This window comes from Cyprinus carpio, chromosome A6, assembly GCF_018340385.1.
Source record: "Cyprinus carpio isolate SPL01 chromosome A6, ASM1834038v1, whole genome shotgun sequence".
Classification (NCBI taxonomy): Eukaryota; Metazoa; Chordata; class Actinopteri; order Cypriniformes; family Cyprinidae; genus Cyprinus; species Cyprinus carpio.
Window position 1 is genome coordinate 21,461,050 of NC_056577.1, and position 23,050 is coordinate 21,484,099.

The 23,050-nt window shown below is 37.0% G+C and overlaps 1 protein-coding gene and 1 long non-coding RNA gene across 9 annotated transcripts in view; both read right to left on the reverse strand.

Moving 5' to 3' along the window:
- LOC109099302 (microtubule-associated serine/threonine-protein kinase 2-like) overlaps nt 1–23,050 on the reverse strand; it is a 135,523-nt gene that overhangs the window by 39,004 nt on the left and 73,469 nt on the right. For 7 of the 8 annotated variants that reach the window (XM_042758411.1, XM_042758410.1, XM_042758412.1 and 4 more), the window contains one exon: nt 20,833–20,864. In XM_042758411.1, the coding sequence (XP_042614345.1) occupies nt 20,833–20,864 (32 nt within the window). Of the gene's footprint in view, nt 1–11,925; nt 12,763–20,832; nt 20,865–23,050 lie in introns of those variants that run through there. The other variant, XM_042758418.1, reaches the window with a different exon arrangement.
- Nucleotides 5,616–6,006, reverse strand: LOC122145327. The gene is made up of 2 exons (XR_006160273.1): nt 5,922–6,006; nt 5,616–5,791 (listed from the first exon to the last, which is right to left on the reverse strand). It is a non-coding gene; the product is annotated as an uncharacterized LOC122145327 (long non-coding RNA).

Consider the following 23,050-nt stretch of genomic DNA (forward strand, 5'->3'; position numbering starts at 1 on the left):
CCTTATGTTATTGGTGCACAATATTGACCTAGTCAGACCAATGGCAATTATTCTTGAAATAGATAGATAGATAGATAGATAGATAGATAGATAGATAGATAGATAGATAGATAGATAGATAGATAGATAGATAGATAGTTTTATCATATAACAAATCTATGCTTATGTAAAATAAATTAATAATTAAATTAAACAAAACATTAATAATGCTAATAACAGTATGAAATATGTACCAATATGTAATTAATTTGTTACATTTACATTTTTAGTATGGGTGCAAAACCAGTAAATAAAAGCAAATTAATTCTCACCGTTCAATGAGAAGGTAATTACCAGCTTGTCTAAATGCACCTTAAAAATTTGTTTAATTTTTAATTTATTGATTTTTAACCAAAATGTCAACTTGATTTTCCAGTGAAAGTACAGGCCTCTCTCTTTTAACACAGACATTACCAGTCATTTACAGTAGTCTGCTTAAGAAGTGAAACGCAGTGAAACACAGCACACTGCTTAGTGCAGGCCACACCCCCTACATGCACTGTGCATTCCGCCATAACATGCACAAATCATGTCTTAAATACTGCACACAAAATATCAACATTTCCATCTCGGGGAGTATTCATGTAAATTACATGAATATAAAAAAACTTGTGTTTAAAACTTCCTTGTGCTGTGTGTAATATACTGTGCAACTAAATTATACCATTGTTAAAAAAAAAAAATACACTGACTGAACAAACATTTAGATGAGATGATAATAATAAAACAAAAGTCTAAAAATTCCCTTCCCTTTACTCTGAAGCCCCACTTTTTCAAAAATTTAGCCCAAAGACATCATCTAATTTTTGATATTCTAAAAATATTTGGTCTATGGGATTCAAGTAAATACCAAAAAGTGTTTATACAGTATCTAGCTAGCCAGTAAATCAAGATATGAAAAATCTAAGCGAGTTTATTTCATTTACAATTTATGAGGCTAGGTATGTGCTAGCTAGCTCAAGCTGTGATGCTCTGTCTGCTAGCCAGCTTTCTGTTATCAGAATACAGTATTTCTGTTATACAGAAGTACAGTACTAGTCAAAGGTTACTATTTTTAATATTTTTAAATATTGCATCTCTTTTGCTTATCAAGCCTTCATTTATCTGATCAAAAATACAGAACAAAACAGTAATATTGCGCCATATTACCGGTATTACAATTTAAAAAAATGGTTTTCTGTTTTCATATACTTTAAAATATAATGTATTTCTGTGATGCAAATCAGAATTTTGAACATCATTACTCCAGTCTTCAGAGTCGCATGATTCTTCAAAAATCATTCTAATATGATGTATTATCAATTTTGGAAACAGTTGTGCTGCTTAATATTTTTTTTTTATTATTATTATTTTTTTAATTTGTATTAGTTTGCATGCATATCAGCTTATGATCAAACAAAATGTTTATATTTATGTCTGCGTATGATACTGTTTTATAAATGTTCCCAAATTTCCAAATAATTCCCATAATTTCCTGGTAAGTTTCCAACCTGGAATATTTCCAAAATTCCCCAGATGAAGTTTTCCGAAATTTTCCGGAAATTTTCCAACCCTTTGCAACCCCACACCTGATAACCTCCAAAAACCTGCCTAGTGAGATTCCCTCCTAAAATAAGCATCATGAAATCAATGATTTCATGTGAGCCACCAAACATGCTCCTTTTTCCTTCTCTTTCAGTAATAAAGAAAACACTCAGTCTGACATTCATTTTCATTTAATTCAAATAGACAACCAAAGAGTGCAGAGATTCCAACAACCTTATGAACCAAACAGAGAAGAGAGGCATGCAAGAATTGCATTTTAATGTTTAATTCAATGTACATTTTTCTAATGTCATAGATTAGACTGTTAATAGCAACCTCATGCAACATTCCATGAAGACATAGTTCACCCAGAAATACTTATTCTGTAATTACTTACCAAGTCATTATTTGTACTCAGCATTTGCGATTTGTACTTGGCCATTATGAGTTCCACACAGTGTTTTGCTTTGTACCAAAAGCTTTTTGACAAAAATCTTCTTTCAAGAAGAGTCGAAATGACCACGTCCTACAGTTCATGTTAGGTTAACGGTCAACAAGGGACCCGTCAGGCCCTTTGTTTGTGGGTAATTTGCACCCACATGTGACCAAACAGGTGTTGCTTTCAACCTTCCTCCCATTTGGAGCAATACGACGAACGCCAGGCTGACCGAAACAATTTAGTTGGGGACACTTAATATTTGGCAATGTTATTTGACTGCATGGACACTATTGGATAAGAGCTGAACTAAGCTGATGGTTTAACGGTTTCTCCAGAGCTGCTTTATAGATGAATTAAACTCATTTCATAATTGATGGACTTTACGCAGTTACTGAACCAAACTGAATCAACTAAAAATTTATTCAATAGCAAGGGTATTTTTAACCCATTAATATCCAAACACAATTATTGAAAAATTTTAACACGTTTAATTTCCATTTCAAGATATGGGGGTAAAAATTGCCCTGTATAAGGTCTTGTTTTTTATATTTATAACATATGAAACAGTTAAGCAGTTTTCACAGAAAGAAAAGATTTAATTTTGGAGAGAAGGCATAGCTGATAAAAAAAAAAAAACAGGAACTAATAACTGCATTTATTTGTTTATCAAATTTCAGATTCTGATCCCAGAAAACACCTAGGTTCTTAATACAAGAAGAAGTAAAAGGAGCAATCTAGTCCAGGTCGATGCTTCTGCTACCTGAATTTTCACTGGGGCCAAAGACTATAAACTCGGTTTTTGATTCATTCAGAAAAAATACATTTGAGAGAACCTCGTTTTCACTTCATCCAGGCATGCAAAAAGAGATTCTAGAGCAGCATGTTTATTTAGTTTCAAAGGTAGATAAATTTGGGTATCATCTGCATAGCATTGAAATGACACACCATGCTTTCTGAAAATAGAGCCCAAAGGAAGTAAATACAAAGAAAAAAAATGGGTGCGAGAATAGAACCCTGTGGCACTCCACAGGAAAGTTTAGCAGGCAACGAAGAAAAATTTCCTAATCTGACAGAGAAATTTCTATTTGTTAAATATGATTTGAACCAGCTAAGCACAGTTCCCTGGATGCCCACAAAATATTCTAGTCGAGATAAAAGAATTTTATGATCAACTGTATCAAAAGCCGAAGTTAAGTCTAACAGAGTCACCAGAGTCAGTCGCCAACAAAGTATCAAGGACCTGTAATAAAACAGATTCTGAGGGGTCTGAGGGGTTTTGGGGGCCTGAAGAAGTTCTGACATCCCCCGACTTTTGTGTTTTTTTTAGTGGCTTATAAACATATACATGGCTAAAGTCTAATAACACTGTAATCAGTACAAACTGGGCTACAATAATATGTAAAAAGCATTTATGTACGATTGTGTTTTTGAGAAAACGTTTATGCGTGGTTAAGTGAAAAACGACAATTTTGAAGTCACTGAAATAAGGTTATAAAACACATACAGAACATTTGTTCACAAGACTGTCAAACATAGAGCTTGTAGCCTAGAATTTTTGCTTCACAATGATGTGAAAATCATCTTGTTTACTCACTCACAGAAAACAATAGATTGATTTAAATTTAATTTGAAAGTAGGCGTGATTGACCATGAATATTTGTGTGATTCACACCTGAGAAGACAAAGGCCCGCATAATGAGCTGCATAATGAGCCTTTCAGTCAGGTATGTGACCAAGAGGGAAGAGTTACAATAAAGAATGTGAGGACAAAATAAATTTATATATTTTTATGTTTGTAGTTATTTTTATCCAACAAAATAACCTTGAGATTCACTTGCGAGTGCAGTTAAACAGTTTGTTAGGAACAATCAAAGCTGATGTTCAAAGCTGAATTTTTAGCATCATTACTCCAGTCACATGATCCTTTAGAGATCATTCTAATATTCTGCTTTGCTACTCAAAAAAACATTTATTATTATTATTATTATATTATTATTTTTTGATTAATTGAAAGAACAGCATAGTTTGTAACATGATTATTGTATTTATCATCACTTGTGTGCTAAATAAAAGTTTTAATTTATATATATACTGACTCCCAGCTTTTGAAATAAAACTGAGTGTGTGTGTGTAGTGAGAGGAAAGACCCAGCGATGGAGAAAGGAAATAAGAAGTAGCCTTTGGAACAGTTTCCTGCCTCTCTCTTGGATACCCTGTTGAGTTGAGCTCTGAAAGGTCTTAAAACTTGATTTCCTGCAGCTTCTCTGTAGGTCTAAATCTGTGGGTAACTACAAAACACAGCCTTTCCACTCATATGATAACATCTTTTAAAAATGGGAAATGATGTCTGATGCATCAAGTCAAGACACAAGGGAAATGAGGCTTCAAAGGAAAGGAAAATCATTTTGAACACATTTTCTATTATTGTGATCAAAAGAGGATGGACAGGGCAAAGGAAGGCAAGAAAATAGTCGTGCATGGAAAAAAAACTAAGCAGACTGTAATGATTTCCTCAAGCATTACTGAATGTGAATGAAAGGTCAAGAGTTTCCACATTGATGTTATCACTGTGCCCTCTAAATATCCTAAAATATGACCTTGCAATGTGGAAAAACATGGACACATTGTGTTCCTACATTGTGAATGCAGATATTCTTAACCCACAAGTTAAAGACGACCGAAAGGACTGTGCTCAGCAATTTGTGTCATCAAACGAGAGATCAGTGAGGGATCAAGGTGAACACGCACACACACACGTGCACACACACACACACACAGACACACACACACACACACACACACACACACACACACACACACACACACACACACACACACACACACACACACACAGTCAATTGGGACAGAACATGGTGTTCTGACATTCCAGAGCTGGGGCCTCATTTATAAAACTTTGCGTAGGATTTGCGTCAGAAGTGGCGTACGGATGAAACATAGGACGTGCGTACGCACAGAAATATTCGGATTTATAAAAACCGTGCGCACGCACATCCTACGGATTTTTCCCTTAATAAATCACAATCAATTTCTAAATGTAGCGCAGCTTTTGCGGCTTCATGACACGCCCATAGTTGCCCATAAATAGTCCGTGAAACGCCCACAAGTTAATATTCATTGATTGCGAAATCATGGCAAACACAGAGAGGAAATCAAAAAAAAAAAAACGTAACTTCACTCAATGTGAAGTAGAAGTTATCGTTGGCGAGGTGGAAAAGAGGAGAAAAATGTTGTTTGGACGGCACAGTGTGGGCATTACTAATGCCAAAAAGGCACTTGAGTGGCAAACTGTGGCAGACGCCGTAAATGCTGTAGCCTCACAACCTCGGACCGTGGCCGAAATAAAAAAGAAATGGTCGGACATCAAAGTCGAGGCAAAAAAACGTCTAGCGCTCCATCGCCAGAGTGTGTCTGCCACGGGTGGGGGAAAGGGGACACCGGAGCTGACCCCTCTTGATGAGAGACTGGCGGCAATTATTGGGGAATCCCTATTAAGTGGAGTGGTGACTGAGGCGGAGGGGGACACTGACGCGCCAGATGCACCGGGTGACACAGGTAAGAGAAATAAGTAAAATGAATGCAGTCAAGTCACATGTATGCAGGCTACACAATTACAGTTTATTAATATAGAACAATTTTATTTCAGTTGCTGGGTGTTCCAGCGGGGCCAGTGGTTACGATGCTGCAGCTGAGCAGCCGTCTGGACCCAGCGTCTCCACGGCACGCGGCTCTCAACCCTCCAGCAGTGGACGTGTCCTCACCGATGCAGTCCTTGAAATGCAGAGGGAAGTCATTAGTTCAATCAGAGAGGTGGCCAAGGAGTTGGGCGAAATCAAGACTGCCCTGACTGAAATAAACTGCACGATGAGGGAATTCTTGAATAAAATAATATTTTCCACACCTTTTGTTGTTCTTTACAAGCGACGCATCACTTCCAAACGCTGGCGCACAGCAGCAGCATTTGGCTCAAATGCGTGGGGATGGGGATCAGGGTCGGGGCCAACACAGCAATCGGCGCCAGGGGGGTAGAGGCACGTTTTTAAGCTGTGCCACATTGTGTAGCACAGCACATGCCAGCACGATTTGGCACACCTTTTCAGGCGTGTACAATAACCTCCCTCCAGTGCAGTCGAGGCAGCGCCATCTGCCCTTAAACAGGCCGATGGTGCGCTCCACTATAGCGCGAGCTCGGCTGTGGCACATGTTGTAGTGCCTTTCCTCTGCACTATGTGGGTTGAGGAAAGGCGTAAGCAGCCACTGTTTGAGGGGATATCCACTGTCCCCTGCAAGGATAGTGAAAGGGTTAAGACATTGAAGTACATTAAAATGTGAATGTCTATAATCAAACGTACCTAGAAGCCAGCCATCACGTATAGCACCAGCCTCGAGTCTGCGTCCAACACTGCTGTGTCTTAAAATAAATGAGTCATGGGTTGACCCAGGCCACCGAGCTACTACATTAGTGAGCAACATGTCTGCATCACAAATAATTTGGACATTGATTGAATGAAAATGCTTTCTATTAATGAAAGTATTTTCATTAACGTTCGGTGCCCTTATGTCAACATGAGTGCAGTCAATAGCACCGATGACATTTGGGAAACCATACATAGCTGCAAATTGAGCTTTCTTGTTTGCCTGTTCACCCGCGGTGTATGGAGAACTTTATGGAATCATGGGACGAAGCTATTATGCCTTTTAACACGTCTGGCATTACCCGGCTAAGGGTCGGCTGAGATATTCCTGACCTGTCAGCCAATTCCCTCTGAAAAGTGCCAGTCGCCAGGAATCCTAGCGTTGTTAGGACTTGAAGTGGGACTGGCACGGCGTGGTTCCTCCGAGTGCTCCTCTGTAACGCCGGGCCCAAAAGCCCGCAGAGGTCCAACAGGACGGCTCGAGGAAGTCGGAACCGGCTCATAAGCCACTCGTCCTCGTTTGCCAGCAAGTCTTCTTGCTGTCTAAAGATGCGTTCACTCCGAATTCTTCCATTTGCCACATCTTCTAAGAGCGCAAGATCAGCCATTGTGCGTCATTACGCATTGTGATGGGGCATTTTATTTCCATCCATTTAATTGCATCTGACAAGCTACAGATGTCGGTAATAATCGACGTGGAAATGGGAAATTGTTCAGCGCAAATGTAATTTCTTGTTGCTTTCTGAATGGTTTAGACATACGCCATACATAGTTTTATCGAAAATAAAACAAACTAAAGGCATATGCATGAATACCATAATTCCGTAGCTTATGAAGAAATGTTTTACTGTGAAAACAACTTTCCCCAGTGGACAATTAATACATCTATCTATTTATCTATCTATCTATCTATCTATCTATCTATCTATCTATCTATCTCCTTAATTATCTATCTATCTGTCTATCTAATTGCAACTATATCTGCTCCGCCAGACGGACACATTGACGAGAATATCAGTTTTGTACATTATTTCGTTCTGTTAAGTATATTATTTATGAGGATGAATTGCACAACATGCCAATATTGCAGAACATATTTCACTTTTCTTTTTGCAAATATGTGTTCATTTGAATTTCTGTTGTAATTTTCGTTTGATTTTTTTTGTTTCACTGCTGATCGATCAAACGGGTGTTTGTGTAGGCTGTTAATTGTAAGACTTGCTTTGTGAAGTCTTCATGTTATTTATGAGAGGCAGTATTGTCATTTTCACTTTCACTTTCATGTGTTTCTTCCATCTGCCGACAGTGTCGCCATTTCTCATTTCACCCGTTTTTGTGCGTACGCCTGGGTCAGAGCTTGCGTGAAGGACCGCACATTTTCCCGTCAAGTTTGCTTTTTATAAATATCAATTATTGCGTAGAGAGTTGCGTACGCCTTCTTTTGTGCGTACGCAACGTTTATAAATGAGGCCCCTGATCATTAGTGCAGAATTACTCTCATTCTGCTCCACAGGCATTTCTGTTTCAAATATATTCCATAATATTACTGTTTTTATGCAGCCTTGGTGAGCATAAGGCGTAAAAATCCTACCCATGCTTTAGTGCCAAGTTAAATAAAACACGCCTAAGCCATAAGCCGGTGAGGCAGCAACTTCATCAATGCAATAAATGCATCTGATTAATTAGTTGATTCATACTTTATTCCTATAAAAGCAACAATATGAGATGATTCTTAAAATATTATGACTTTTTTCTTGTAATGTTGCAACTTTATTATTATGGTAACCTATTAGATTCAAAACGTTCACAAAAAATGAACTAGACAAATCAGCAAAAATCTAGAAAAACCATCAAGTTATGTTTTCCATTGACTTCTTCACTAAGGGTGTATTCACACCTGTCTTGTTTGGTTCGATTGAATCAAACTCAAGTTCATCTTTTGGGCAGGTGTGAATACAGAAATCGCACTCGGGTGCGGACCAAACAACCGCTGAGACCCAGCTGAAGAGGTGGTCTTGGTCCGGTTCCAAACGAACTCTGGTACGCTTGAGAATTTCTGTCCAGTGAATGGATGACCTTTAGCACACGTGTGGTTTTGTTTACAATTTCTGGTTCACTTGCAAATAGGGCAATGTAAAAGCGAACCACACCAAACAAAAAAAAATCAACATTGTATTTGGTGTGGACCAAAGCAAGTGAACTAGCGGACTTTCCTGATGTGAATGCACCCTAAATGAACATAAGGAAACTTAACCCTATGGGGTCTGAGGGTGTTTTTGACATTTTCAGCCTGTGACATATGTGCTTTTTTCAGTTTCTTATAAACATATTAATGGCCAAATGGACAATGAAATCACTGCAATGTTTCTTAATTATTTATTGTCAACGAAATCATTTTAAATATATCATAAATATTAAATATATCACCTAATCGTATTGCACTGTATATAAAAACAGCCAAAAACACCCAAAACCTCAAACCATTTAACAAGCAAATATCCGTCCATCCATAACATGTAGTAGCGGAAATTGGCCCTGACAGAATAATAAGCCTATAGTTATTAATAAGTAGTCAATACAGAAAAACTCTTATTTGCTTTAATCAAAAGTGACATGGTACTGTACATTTATAACATGAACAATCCCCTTGAGTAACCTGGGGTTAAGTTTATTGCTGAAGGCACAATGCAGGCACATGCAGCCTTCCAGTTACCCGCCCTGAGCATTTAGCCACTAAACCACACCACTCTATTAAGAAAACCGATTAGATGAAAAAGGAACCACACAATGCCTAGTTATCCAGCATGCTGTTGAAAAGGAGGTTGGATCAGGAGCAAAAGCACTCTCACATCATAACCTTACCTCCAGAAGAAAGGATTGGTGCTGGGGGCAAGGACAGGGGCGGACGCAGGCCCCTCGGGTCTGCCCGGGGATGGGAGGATGAGACCAGAGGGGGAGGTGGTAGGGGAAAGGAGATGCTGCAGGAGGCTGCTGTTGCCATGACAACGGTACTGAGCAGTTGGCCAGATCTTTTAAGTGAACATGGCAAGAGAGGAAAGCAAGGAGTAATGTGAGTAGTTAAAAAAAAGAAAAGCTTTAAGTGTTTGTCCTTGTGAAGGCCATGGAAAGGTAGGATGACTTAAAGCAGTTCGTAAACATGACCAAGGCAAAGACTTAATATCACACTGTCAAAGATTCTGTCCCAGTGTATGTCCACACTTCAAACACAGTGTAAACTGAACTCTGCCTCTCAGTTCCAGTAAGACATGTCAACAGATTCCAAGTAAACGTGGTAAAACAAGATCCCGTTTTGAGTTGTATGACAGTCAGTTGGCCCTGCTATTTCTTGAGAGATGCTGCTGACAGGCTGTTTCAGCAGTTCAGCACACGCACACTGAGCACACTGAAGCTAAAGCTGGTTGGCACTAGGACAGGATGACAGTCAAGACAGAGCACAACACAGATTCAACACAGATTCTTGGGAATAACAGGGAAAAACAATGGGAATGGGAATGAGACCGGGACATGACCTTGGCCTGATCTGAACCTTGGTCCCCCAGAGCACAACAGATCTTTATACAATCTATTATCTTTACATGCCTACAACTTTATACAACCACATAACTGCATATTTTTATTCGCTATTTAGGCTTATTAACACCAAGAGTGATATTACAACACAATGCAAATAACAAAAAGATTTTTCACAACAAATCTATTTACTTTGCAAGCCATAAATCTTTGTTTGTTGGCCTAAGGGACTGCTGAATATTTGAACGAAGCTAGAATACATTAAGTTGGAAAACAGATTTCATGCAAAATACAACCCATCAATAAAATATGAACAATATGTTGTCAGTATCCTAGAATGAAACTGTTATAGTAAAATAGTGTGACAGAGTGATATAGGAATATATCAAAATGCAAAACAATAATGCAGCTAATAATGCAGCTAATAAAATAAGCATTCCAATTTGTTAGCAATTATTTTTTCTTTAGATCACATCACTTGCTCTGCTTGCTGATAAGTCATTTATCAAATCAATAGTATTTTTGAATCTTGTTATATGGTTTAGTTTTATTATATAACAAGTCTGCACCTATGCAACATACATAAATATTTTTTCAGGAATCCATACAGATGCAGTTTTGTTTGACATCTTAGTGTGAACAGGACTTAATGTTATAAAAAACTAAATTGGTAAAAAATTAACCAAGTTCTAAATACTAAGGGGAACTCAGACTGGAATTGAAATTGTACCACCATGCTAGACTAAAACTTGGTTTTCAGTCAACCGGGAGCTGTTTCAGCCTGCCAAGGCACAGATGTGCTCTCAGTGTGGAGTGGAGGGGGAAAGAGAAACTGACCTGGCAAAAGCTGGCATTTGACATGACTGAATCATGCATAAACACACACATATTCTGCTGAGTAAAGACTTCCCTTTGCCTGAGTCTTTCTGGCTTTCTGATGGGTTGTGCTTGAAGGCTGTAAACTGAGATACACACTGTGGCTGTCAATCAACCAGACGAAAGCTAGAAATTCAGCCAGCACTCACAGCATGAGGGGAAAGCAGGTTTTGGGTTCCCAGACAGACTGAGAGAGGGGGAAAAAGGAAACCTGGTGCTTAACTGTCAAGAAGGTCAGAGTCTGCAGTATGTTTGTGTAAAGCTTATGCTGTGGTCATGTTTAGAAACCTCAATGGATAAAGTTCATGCATTTTAAAAATGAGCCACAGTTAGCTGGTCTCAAGTAAAAGTTTAAGAATAAGAAAAAAGTTAAGGTTCTTTAAACAAACACAAGCAAAACACTGGCTTATACCAGGACTGCATGATTAATCAAAATAAAACCGAAATTGCAATATGGCTTAGTGTGCATATCAAATAGCAGATGAATAGCAGTGATTTAATTAAATATATGCGCTGTGTGTCTTAAAGTGTTGCAAGCCACTGTATTCTTTTACATGTGAGTAGCAGTGTCTCAGAGCGGCTTGGCTTGCAGTAAATGATGCTAAACATGAACTCATCAGCTCTGATTTTGGGTCGCTTATAAAATGATCTCCATACATGTAATGAGAAGTGCTTATAAACCAGCTACTGTCAACAAAAGAAAAGCTTTAAGAGCTCCTTGCAGCTTTTTGTCAAAATGTAAACATGATAGTTTAACATTTGAAAATAGAGAAAATAAGATAAATAGTAGTTACTGCAGTAGTACTGTAATTTTACACAAGTACCGTAAAATAAAAATTGTTATTTTTAATAATTTAATATTATATTTATTTGTTACTAATTTTTACAGTAAACAATAATAATAACAAAACAACAACAATACAATTTTTTGATGTTCATATTTAACTATAATCACAAATTTTGTTGTAGCCCTACAAACAAGTTTTTTGTTTCCTTATTTTGTTATCAGAAAAATCACAATTCGGCTTTTTTCCTCAAATCGTGCAGCCCTACCTCATGCTCATGATCTAAATCAACTCTTACTGTAAGTGCAGGTTGGGGGCTCCAAATCTTTCCTTTCTTTTCTTCATGTTCATGAGTATAACAGCTGGATAGGCAACAAAACGTCTTTTACTCAGAAGTGAAACTAGAAAGAGTCTCCAGTGTCAAGTTTATCATGATTGCAAAAGCACTACATTTCATACTGTAAAGGTCTACTACCAAACTATCAACTCTGATTATGAAAGTTTCAGCTTTTCCAGCCATACGTCCTTTATCTTCATCAGAACCATCAACTGTTAGCTCACAATTCTTGTCCATTCAAGTCTCAGCTTGTCCATGGCCAGAGCAAATATCCCCTTCTGTGTGAACTGAGATCATGACAGTATTTGTTGTTAAATGACAATCCTCTAAAAGTTTTGTCCAGGAGTGTTCTGTCTTTCCGAGGGCTGTGACCACGAAATGAGAATGTGAAGAGCATGAAAGGCAAATTAGAAGAAGCTTCACTCTCCTCTGAACTCAACTAGTAGAGTGTGTACAGTATATGTTGGCAAGATAGTCAGAGACACACAAACACACTGAGCAATGAGGGAGAGGGCATTCTCATGATATCACAAGACCCTGGGGGAGGTGCAGCTGTTGCCCCTACTTCACAGCGGCCCATCTCTGTACACACAGTTCTGGGAACCAAGAGAATATCAGTGTCCTATCCACTGTTCCCAGGCGAATGTTTTTGGCTAAATGTAGCCCCAAGGAGACAATAGGCAGGATCAAAGAGCAGAGATTCAACACTGACACCCACTGCTACAAGACAGCCTAACACAATTACACTGACACAAGATCTATAGCACTTTGCATATATGCATAAAATGATGTTGGACTTAAAAAATTACATTTTGTCATGATTTACTTCAACAATTTACTCTAACACTAATTTTGCTCCATCACAACATTATAATATACAGTATGAAAAATGTATATTCAATTTGAGACTTGCTTAAGATTACATTTAACAGTGTTGATTTTTTTTTAACAATTGTGTTTATTAATTATTAAGGTTAATAGTAATAATAGTAATTGTTGTTATTATTATTAATAATTATTCACATTTTTATGGATTAGGCCTACTGGGTATTAGATGACATAAAATGTAACCTCATGGTGCTCTTTCATCCTTTTTTGAGCTTGACAACATTTTCATAAAGTTCCTTTAATTAAGTGAACAAACACAGTGTGAACATTCTGTTAAACATCTCCTTTTGTGTTCCAGAAGAAAGTCAGCCCTACAAGTTTTGACCCCCATTAAGCCCCCATTAAGGGGTCGATGTAAAAATGATTACAGAATAAATCAGGGCTCCACGATTATGACAAAAATCATTATTGTTGATTATTACCTTGAAATTGTAATTGCGATTATTAGTTACGATTGCACTGAATGATGTTTGGTTTGGTTTCTTTTAAAAAAAAAAAAAAAAAAAAAAAAAAAAAAAAAAGGGATGGTATTATAATGTTATACTAAAACTGAAATTTGAACAATGAAAAAACCCTTAAGATAACCGGTAGAAGGAAAAAAACACATCTTAAGCACACATAATAACATAAATGGACTTTAAATGATTAATTGCCTCTTTGAACGATTACGTAATTGTGGCATCCATAATTGTAATCATGATTAGAAATTCGATTAATTGTGCTGCCCTAGAATAAATAATTTCATTTTCCCTTTACAGGGTTCTCACACCAAGTGAAAAGGTGAGATGGAAAAATAGATATGAGAGGGTGAGTGACAAAGTACCAAAACCCTAAATGAATAAGGGCATGAATGAGTGCTAAAATGAGATTTCTTCAACAAGCAGTATGGCTGAATAGAAGGTTTGATTTGATTAAGCCCTGTAATCCCGCGGCGGGTAGAACAAACACAGTGAACCCTCACAATAGCCTGCATTCTGCCCGCCCCGACAGTATTTCTGAGCTATACAAAGGCAAAAAAACAAGTGTGTAAGAAAGAACACAACAACGGTCTGCTCACACACTGCCTTTGCAGCACTCAATACTATACCAAAAATATAACACCAAAATATTGTCTGCCATCCACTAATCACATGATGCTGATATTGTGCTTTCTTATGATTGGCTGTAAAGAGCACATTCTTTGCTGGCATTGGTTTAAAAATAAATAGAAAGGAAGATATAGATAGGTGTGTTAGAACAGAAACCGAAATGCTCAGCTGTCGGAAAAAGCCTGCAGTAATCTGCCTGTCACTGCCCTACTGGTCACCTATGACCCCCGTGACCCTGTCCATGTGCAGTAAACAGTGTTGACACTGTGATCTGGTAGGAATGCTAACTGAACTGATACAGCAGTGTGAGAAATATTAAACATACTGTCTTATCCATGTGCAGTAAACAGTGTTTAAAGTGTGGTCTGGTGTTTATGGTGATTGAGATAGTTTCTGACAATATGTGCTTTAATAGTGCCATTTAAACTATCCAAAACTTTTTCATAAGTGTTAAAATAGTGCTTCGTGCAATCGTATTGATACAGCAAGATGAGCAAAAACAAATCAGTAGTAAATGCTCCGCCAACAACGAGAACCAGCATGGCTAGCAAATTAGCTACCATGGCTAGTGCAGAGAAATCTGAAGAAATACCTGCGGATAACGACGGTGTCTCTATGAGTCAGCTGGTAACGGAATTAACAAGGCAACGAGCTTCGATTAAAGAAGACATATCAGCTCTGATTCAAGAATCCATGGGGCCGCTTCAGACATCAGTGAATGCTTTAACTGAGACGTTGGCCAGTTTTCAATCCCGCCTGTGCGCCACAGAGACACTCGCAGGCGATAATTTCTCGGCTTTGTCTGAGGCGGAAAAAACAATCAAAATTCTGAAAGAGCAAAACGCGATGCTTATGGATCGAGTTGATGACTTGGAAAACCGGTCACGGAGAGCAAATATCAGGATTTTAAATGTCCCAGAGAACAGCGAGAAAGGCCAATCTACTGTCAAGTTCGTATCCGAGATGTTAATGGAAGTCATGGGTCAAGAAGTTTTTGAAAAGCCTCCCGAACTAGAACGAGCACACCGGTCGCTGGGTCCAAAACCACAAGAAGGTCGACCTCCGCGGCCACTGGTTATATGTGTTGTCACAGATTCCAGTAGAAGGAGAAAGCGCTAAGATGGGCCAGACAGAATGAGGCTAAATACAAGGGCTCGACTTTGAGGATCTATCCAGACATCTCAGCCGATCTCGCCAGAAAGCGTGCCACATTTAAAAACGTCAAAACAGTTGCTATATCAGAAGAATGTGCGATTTCAATTGGCTTCATCCAGCACGGTTACGAGTTCATCACAATGACGAAACTTTCCTGTTCAATACGCCTGAAGAAGCTCAGCAGTTTTACGATCAGCGGATTGCTGCACGTGAATAATTCCTGGTACCATGGCAACGTTATTTTAAACAACAGAAGAGACATGTTGGCTTTTAGGTAGGCCTAAGATACTGTGATAACCAGAAAGCCTTTTTCAGGGTACCCTTATTTCTAAACGCACTTTTTGTTTTAGAGTGGTTTCATGTCTCTTCCTCTGCATGGTCAATTAGGATACCTTATTTTCATTCGTTGAATGTGTCATTGACTTTGTTTGATAAGCATTGAAACACTTTAAGTTATTGGTCGGCTATACTTCATAATAACTGAGATAATTTACAAATTATTCAGTCACACTTATGGTGAATAACTTCACTGCAGATTGGCGTCATGCATTTATAGTTTGGTTACTGAGCGGTACTGTAATAATAGAGCTTCGGATATGCTTTTGCACTCATATAAAGTTTTATTTTATAATGCAGTACCGTATTTATTTATTAATAGTGCTTTGGGTTTACATACACACTTATTTGTATGTTTGACTTTGTTTTTTATTATGCTTAACTCTGATTACTTCGGGAGCTCTGGGAAAAAATGGAACGTATATGGACTTGGACTATCGGGAGTTGAGAGAGTGTTGTGAGCTGCGGTTTGTCTTTGTTCTATGGACAAATCTAGAATGTACTATAGTTTTGGCTGTTTATCAAGGTTTATTATATGTCTCTGTTTGGTTGGGTTTTTTGTTTTTTTTTTTTTTTTTTGTTTTTTTTTTTTTTCCCCTTTTCCCTCCCGTCTCCTCCCCTTCCCCCGGTCACAGACAGAGGATACATTCTATTGTGGATACAATATTTGGGCATATAGATAGATATTAATAAATAATGGCAGGTACGGACAATAAAGTGGAATGTTCTGGAGGGTCAGTAACACGCCTTGTTAGCTGGAATGTTAGAGGATTAAATGGACCAGTTAAAAGAACTCGCATATTTACACATATTAAGAAACTAAAAACTGAAATAGCTTTTCTACAGGAAACACACTTGCGTATTGGAGATCATAACCGACTTAGAAAAGCTTGGGTTGGCCAGGTTTACCACTCTAGTTTAACCATAGAGCTAGAGGTGCAGCCATTATAATTCATAAAAAAAGTACAATTTACTGCATCTGAAACCATTTCAGATCCCCAAAGGGCGTTACGTTTTTTTGTATCTGGCCATCTCTTTCCGGCACACCAGTAGTCCTGGTGAGTGTCTACGCACCCAATTGGGATGACGTTAATTTTGTGAATGTAAAATATTTTCCTTGTTACCAGATTTAAACTCGTACCATCTTATATTGGGTGGGGATTTGAATTGTGTCATGGATACAACTATGGATCGATCCAACCCTAAATCTGTACCTCTTTTAAAAATGTCTCAGACTATTGCTGGATATATGACCCAAATTGGATGTGTGGATCCATGGAGGTTTTTATTTCCTGATAAAAAAGAATTCTCGTGCTTTTCACATGTCCATCATACATATTCAAGGATAGACTATTTCTTTACTGATAAAAAGCTTATCCCAGCAATAAAAAACATAGAATACTCTGCTATTGTTGAATCAGATCACGCCCCGGTAATTCTGGATATTTGTTTTACTTACAACTACCCAACACGGTCATTATGGAGGCTAAACACAACTTTACTTTCAGATGTAAACTTCTGCCAATTCATATCTTGTGCGATTGACAATTTTCTACTAACTAACAAAACAGACTCTATATCACCATCATTATTATGGGAGACGTTTAAGGTTGTAATAAGGGGAGAAATAATATCGTATTCTGCCTTGCGTAATAAAGAAAGGAAAAAAAAAACACAGGAAAAACTAATTGAATCTATTCAGAAAATTGACCGTCAGTATGCTAAGGCCCCAACAGCAGAACTATATAGAGAAAAACTTAGTCTTAAGACAAAATATGATTTACTATCAACAGAAAAAACAGAACGCGACTTGGTTTTTGCCCGTGCAAGATTTTACGAACATGGTGATAAGACAGGCCGTATTCTTGCCCAACAGTTAAAAAGTAAATCAGCATCTCGGCTTATTCCAAAGATTAGGAAAACATCGCAAGAAATTACAGTGGATCCCCAGGAAATTAATTCTGTTTTTCATAAATATTATTCAGATCTGTACAGTTCAGAATTTCCACATGATGACTCTTTCATGTCAACATTTTTGGCTAATGTTAAGCTGCCCACAGTTAATATAGACCAAAAGAACAATCTTGATAAACCTCTACAACTTCAAGAGATAGAAGATTCAATTAGAGCCATGCAAAGTGGTAAAACCCCGGGACCAGACGGGTTCCCGGTAGAGTTTTATAAAAAATTTTCCTCACAACTGTCCCCTTTGCTTTTTAATATGTTCAACCACTATCTTGATCAATCAACACTGCCACCAAGCCTTACACAGGCCCATATCACAGTTCTTCTGAAGCCAGATAAAGACGCCCTTGATTGTAGTTCTTACAGACCTATTTCCTTACTAAATGTAGACGTTAAAATCTTATCTAAAGTACTGGCCTCTAGAATGGAGTGTATAATACCAGATATCATTTCACAAGACCAGACAGGCTTCATAAAGGGGCGCCACTCCTTCATTAACATTAGGAAACTTCTTAATGTTGTGCATTCTCCTGCGTCAGAGGGTAATCCTGAAGTGATTATTTCTCTGGACGCAGAGAAAGCGTTTGATAGAGTCGAATGGAACTATTTATTTGCTGTATTAGATAAATTTGGATTTTGGCTCAAAATTTGTTTCCTGGATTCACCTATTGTATCATCAACCTAAGGCAGCCGTAGTCACAAATAGGATAATATCAGAATATTTTTCCTTGTCCAGAGGCACACGGCAAGGATGCCCCCTTAGCCCTTTGCTTTTTTTATTTTGGCTATAGAGCCATTATCATCAGTACTCAGATCATCACAGTTAATCAGTGGTATTAAAAGAAGAGGTGTAGAGTATAAAGTCTCTCTTTATGCTGACGATTTGTTACTATATATAACTGACCCACTATCATGCATCTCTGAAGTTGTGAAAATATTAAAAGAGTACGGATACTTTTCAGGTTATAAATTAAACTTCTCTAAAAGTATATGCTTCCCTGTAAATCATATGGCAGATCAGATTACAGTTACAGACTTGCCCTTCTGTATATCAAAATCAAGATTTAAATATTTAGGAATAAAATATTCCCCGCTTGTACACTGATCTATTTAAAGCAAATTATAATCCCATACTTAAAAAACTTGAATCCGATTTCCAACGGTGGAGTGTTACATATTTGTCTTTAACTGGTAAAATCAATTGTGTTAAAATGAATGTGTTACCCAGATTATTGTATTTGTTTCAGAGTCTTCCAATTTTCTTGCCAAAGTCCTTTTTTCAGTCAATCAATAGGTTGCTGTCCTCCTTTATATGGGGGGGCAAAAGGCCAAGAATATGCAGGGAGTTTCTTGAAAAACCGAAAAAAGGACGGAGGGGTTGGCCCTCCCAAATTTGCAAAATTATTATTGGGCAGCAAATTTACAAAAAATTATTTATTGGTTTCAGTCCCCACATATAGAATGGTGTGAAGCGGAGGCTAATTCTTGCAAATCAACCTCATTGTTGGTGCTGATAACAATGAAGTCACCATTCTCACCATCACAGTTTTCCTCAAATCCAGTTGTAACTTCGACTCTCAAAATATATAATCAGTTTAGACAAGCATTTCAATTAACAGACTTTTCCTTGGAAACTCCCATATGTAATAATCACCTTTTCCCAGCTGCAAAGTTAGATGCTACTTTTAAGCAATGGCAGGACCTGGGCATAGTTAAATGCAGTGACTTTTTCATCGACAATATTTTTGCCAATTACAATGACCTGATTCAAAAATTTCATCTTCAAAAGTCAGATTTTTTTCGTTATCTTCAAGTTCGACACTTTATTCAAGCCCAATGCTCTGTGTTTCCTCATATGCCCTCTGAATCAGGGTTGGACTTGATTCTTAAGACTCCTACACACCTCAAGGGCCTCATTTCTAAAATATATAACTTAATTATGACATTCCAAAATAGATCGCTAGAGAAAATTAAACAGGAATGGACGGGAGAGTTGGGAATTCGCATATCTGAAGACACTTGGGACAAAGCTGTTAACAGAATAAATAAGACTTCATCTTGTGCACGACTCAATCTGATTCAGATGAAAGTTCTCTATCGTATTCATTATAGTAAAACCAAAACTGGCTAAAATATACCCAAATATAGATGAAACATGTGATCGTTGCAATGCATTTAAGGCAGATCTTACCCATATGTTCTGGTCATGTACTAAACTGAGACAATTTTGGTCTTCAATATTTGAAATTTTAAACTCTGCATTTAATTTAAGAATTCAGCCTAACCCAATAATGGCTTTGTTTGGAGTCACAGATGACGACATTCACATAACTAAAGATAAAGAAAATGCCTTGGCGTTTGCAACATTAATAGCTAGAAGAAGAATTCTTTTAGAGTGGAAATCACCAATGCCACCTAAATTGTCACTATGGCTTAGTGATGTAATGTTTTTTCTAAAAACTGAAAAATCAAATATTTTCTCAGAGGATCAACCAGAACTTTTTACAAGACATGGGATCCTTTAATAATCTATATAGAGAAGAATGTACTCCTCCAACTTTGAGCCAACAACCCCCCTACATTGAATACATTGACCCCTCCTTCTCCTATAGTTTTTTTTTTTTTTTTTTTTTTTTTTTTTTTTTTTTTTTTTTTTTTTTTTTTCCTCTTTCTTTCTTTTTCTTTTCCTTGTTCTTTATGTTGTGGGTAGAAAAAGTAAAAATGAATGCCTTTGAGAGTGCCTCTGTCACTGAATACTTTCAATGTACCTTGTTCTGAAAAAAGATTAAAAAAAAAAAAAAAAAAAAAACATACTGTCTTATCAGGGAATATCCAGATGTTAGAAGACATTAATGGAAGTCTGAAAGAAACGACTGAATATATATATATATATATATATATATATATATATATATATATATACACACACACATTTGGTTTTCTATAAAGGATAGTTGAATTTGCTCTAGATCACAATTCAAAAGCAGTGTTGTGTTGAACAATACATACTTGATAATACTTACTTAATACTTAATAATCAAATGCTGATCTGTGACTTTGAAATTATCACAATCAAACCAAATAACTGAGTATCTGCAACATGAATATTACATAACTTAATTATTCAGTCCTTTATTTACTTCCTTTATTACTATGTTTAGTTTTGTACTGTTTTCTAGTTTGCACATCCAAAGTACAATAATAAAGAATTTCACACAAGGGTTTTCCCCACTGTACTCTTTAAGTATTATAAAACAGATTTATATAACACACACAGTACATCCTATAGTGTAACTAAAATACATGACCAGAACTTTGCTGAATGGGCATAGCATCCTTTTCACAACATTAATAATACAATTTCCCAAGGTCTGATTATTCACAATAGATCACAGATTTCTCTATCCTCTAGAAAAAGAAGAAATGTATCACTTACAAACTGCCTCTTCTGGGAAGACTCAGCTCCTTCTGAAATTAAGAAAGAGAAGGATACCAAATTAAATGTAAATCAAATTCTAATACTACTACCACAATAATTACACAAATAACAGCTTGTAAACTTGTGCATACAATTTCATGGAGAAACTTAATTTGACGCAGACAGTAAATCATCCACCAGGTGGCACAATTCAACAACCACACTTCAACTCAGGCCACATTGCATGAGACATACAGTATTGACATAGTTTAACTGGATTAAACTCTTAACAGCAGGCCTTTCTTTATTATGCAGTGTTATGTTCAATACAAGATTCAACTGTGATTAGGTAAAACAGAGGCCTGTATAAAGCTTCACACATACTGAAGGCAAAAAATAAATAAAAACCACACACACACACAAACACACCACTAGATGGCAAAAGTGAACCAATATTGCAAACAGCTACATTTACGTTAGAGCAGTGCATGCCTACTGTTATTTGGATTAAGAAAAGACAACCGATATCAGGTCCAGAGGACAAACAGAATAAGACAAGGCCATTCCATCTGTCGTCCATAGTCACTCCCCTCTTTAGTGTAAATATCCAATGCACAAACATTTAAATTAAAACACTATCCCCCAGTTTCACAAACAAGGCTTAAACCTAACCCCAGACTAAAATGAATGTCTAGGCTGTTAACTGAAAGAAACTTGCACTGACTGATCTTAAAATATGTCAGTGCCATTGTTTTGCCAAGATGCACAAGAGTAATGTTATTTTCTAAGGCACATTTATAAAATATACTTAAATGTCCTAATTGAACTATGGCCTAAACATGGCTTAATTTAAGCCCTGTCTGTGAAACTAGGCTTATGTGTGAGAAACAGTCATCTATGAAAATAAGATGTTTAAATAATAATTAAACAGTGCTGTTATAGTATAGTACTAAACCCATTCAAATATTCTTTTTTTTTCTCGCCATTACAACACTGGTGTTTTTTTTATTTAATTAAAATTTATTTGTATAGCACTAAAGTATTGCTCTAATTTTTATTTTAGTTTTTTTCACTCAGATTTTCAATGGACCCCTTTTAAAATCTAATTTGATATGTGGAGTTTTAAATTTTTCTATCAAAAAAAAATCTGAACTGCATATTAGCGTTCTTGACAGATAAATAGCCAATACAAACAATGGCTTTTAGATAAGTCATTACATTCAATTATGGGATGTGTTTACAGGGCCAACATCCATTAACATTGTGGGTGTACGGGCAGAAGCCACGTGCTGTACTGATCCTTACGGATTCAATTCATCCAGTTACACAAAACAAGCATTATAGCGAGCAAATTCTAATGACACCATGTTTTCTTTCATCTAGTTTATTGGTCATTTCCAAATAGTGCTGTATTGAAATCAGAAGTGTACTGTAACTGTGAAAAAGAAAAAATCTATTGCAATTGCAACTAAATTTATCACATCATCACAGCAGCAACTTGGAAGTGATTTCCACACTGCTAACCATCCAGAAAAAACAAACAAACAAACACAGAAGTGACTGAAATAAACTAGTAGAGATTAGGTAACTGGTAGACTTTTCAAGTGCACAGTAAGAAAATAAAATCATGGAAAATGGATGATGTTCTGGCAAAAATATATATTTTTCATTAAGTTTGACCTTTCCTTCAATCCTAACACAACGCAATGCATAACTCAAAATAAATACAGAAAATTCTTTCATAATAACAATAGACTAGGTGGTATTTTTATGGACTTTTGTATTCTTTCCTTTGTCGTTATGCAAAACATTGATAATTTTTATATAAAATAGCTGTTTCACACACAATATACACATTATCATCTCAAATGTGATAATTCTTTCAATTGCGGTTGTCAATGGACTGTTAAAGACATGTTTGTTCAGAGAATGAGAATGATTCTTGTTTAAGTCCCATCTCAGGCTGAGAGTATAACTCATTTCAAGTGCACTAAAAAACTTTAGCCTCCCACTGAAACCAGCTCTTATTGCTGCAGGGATACTGGACAAAAGTGGAGAAAGAACATTATTAGACAACAGAACAAATTCAACAGTGTACTGAGCAGAAGAGAAGCAGCAGGTGAAATTATGAGAGGATAGAGAGTGAGAGAGTGAGCGAGTGAGCTGCAGCTGTATTCAGAGCGTGTCTGTGAGACATCTGTCTCGGAAGACTGAGCCAGGGAACCTTCACATCCTC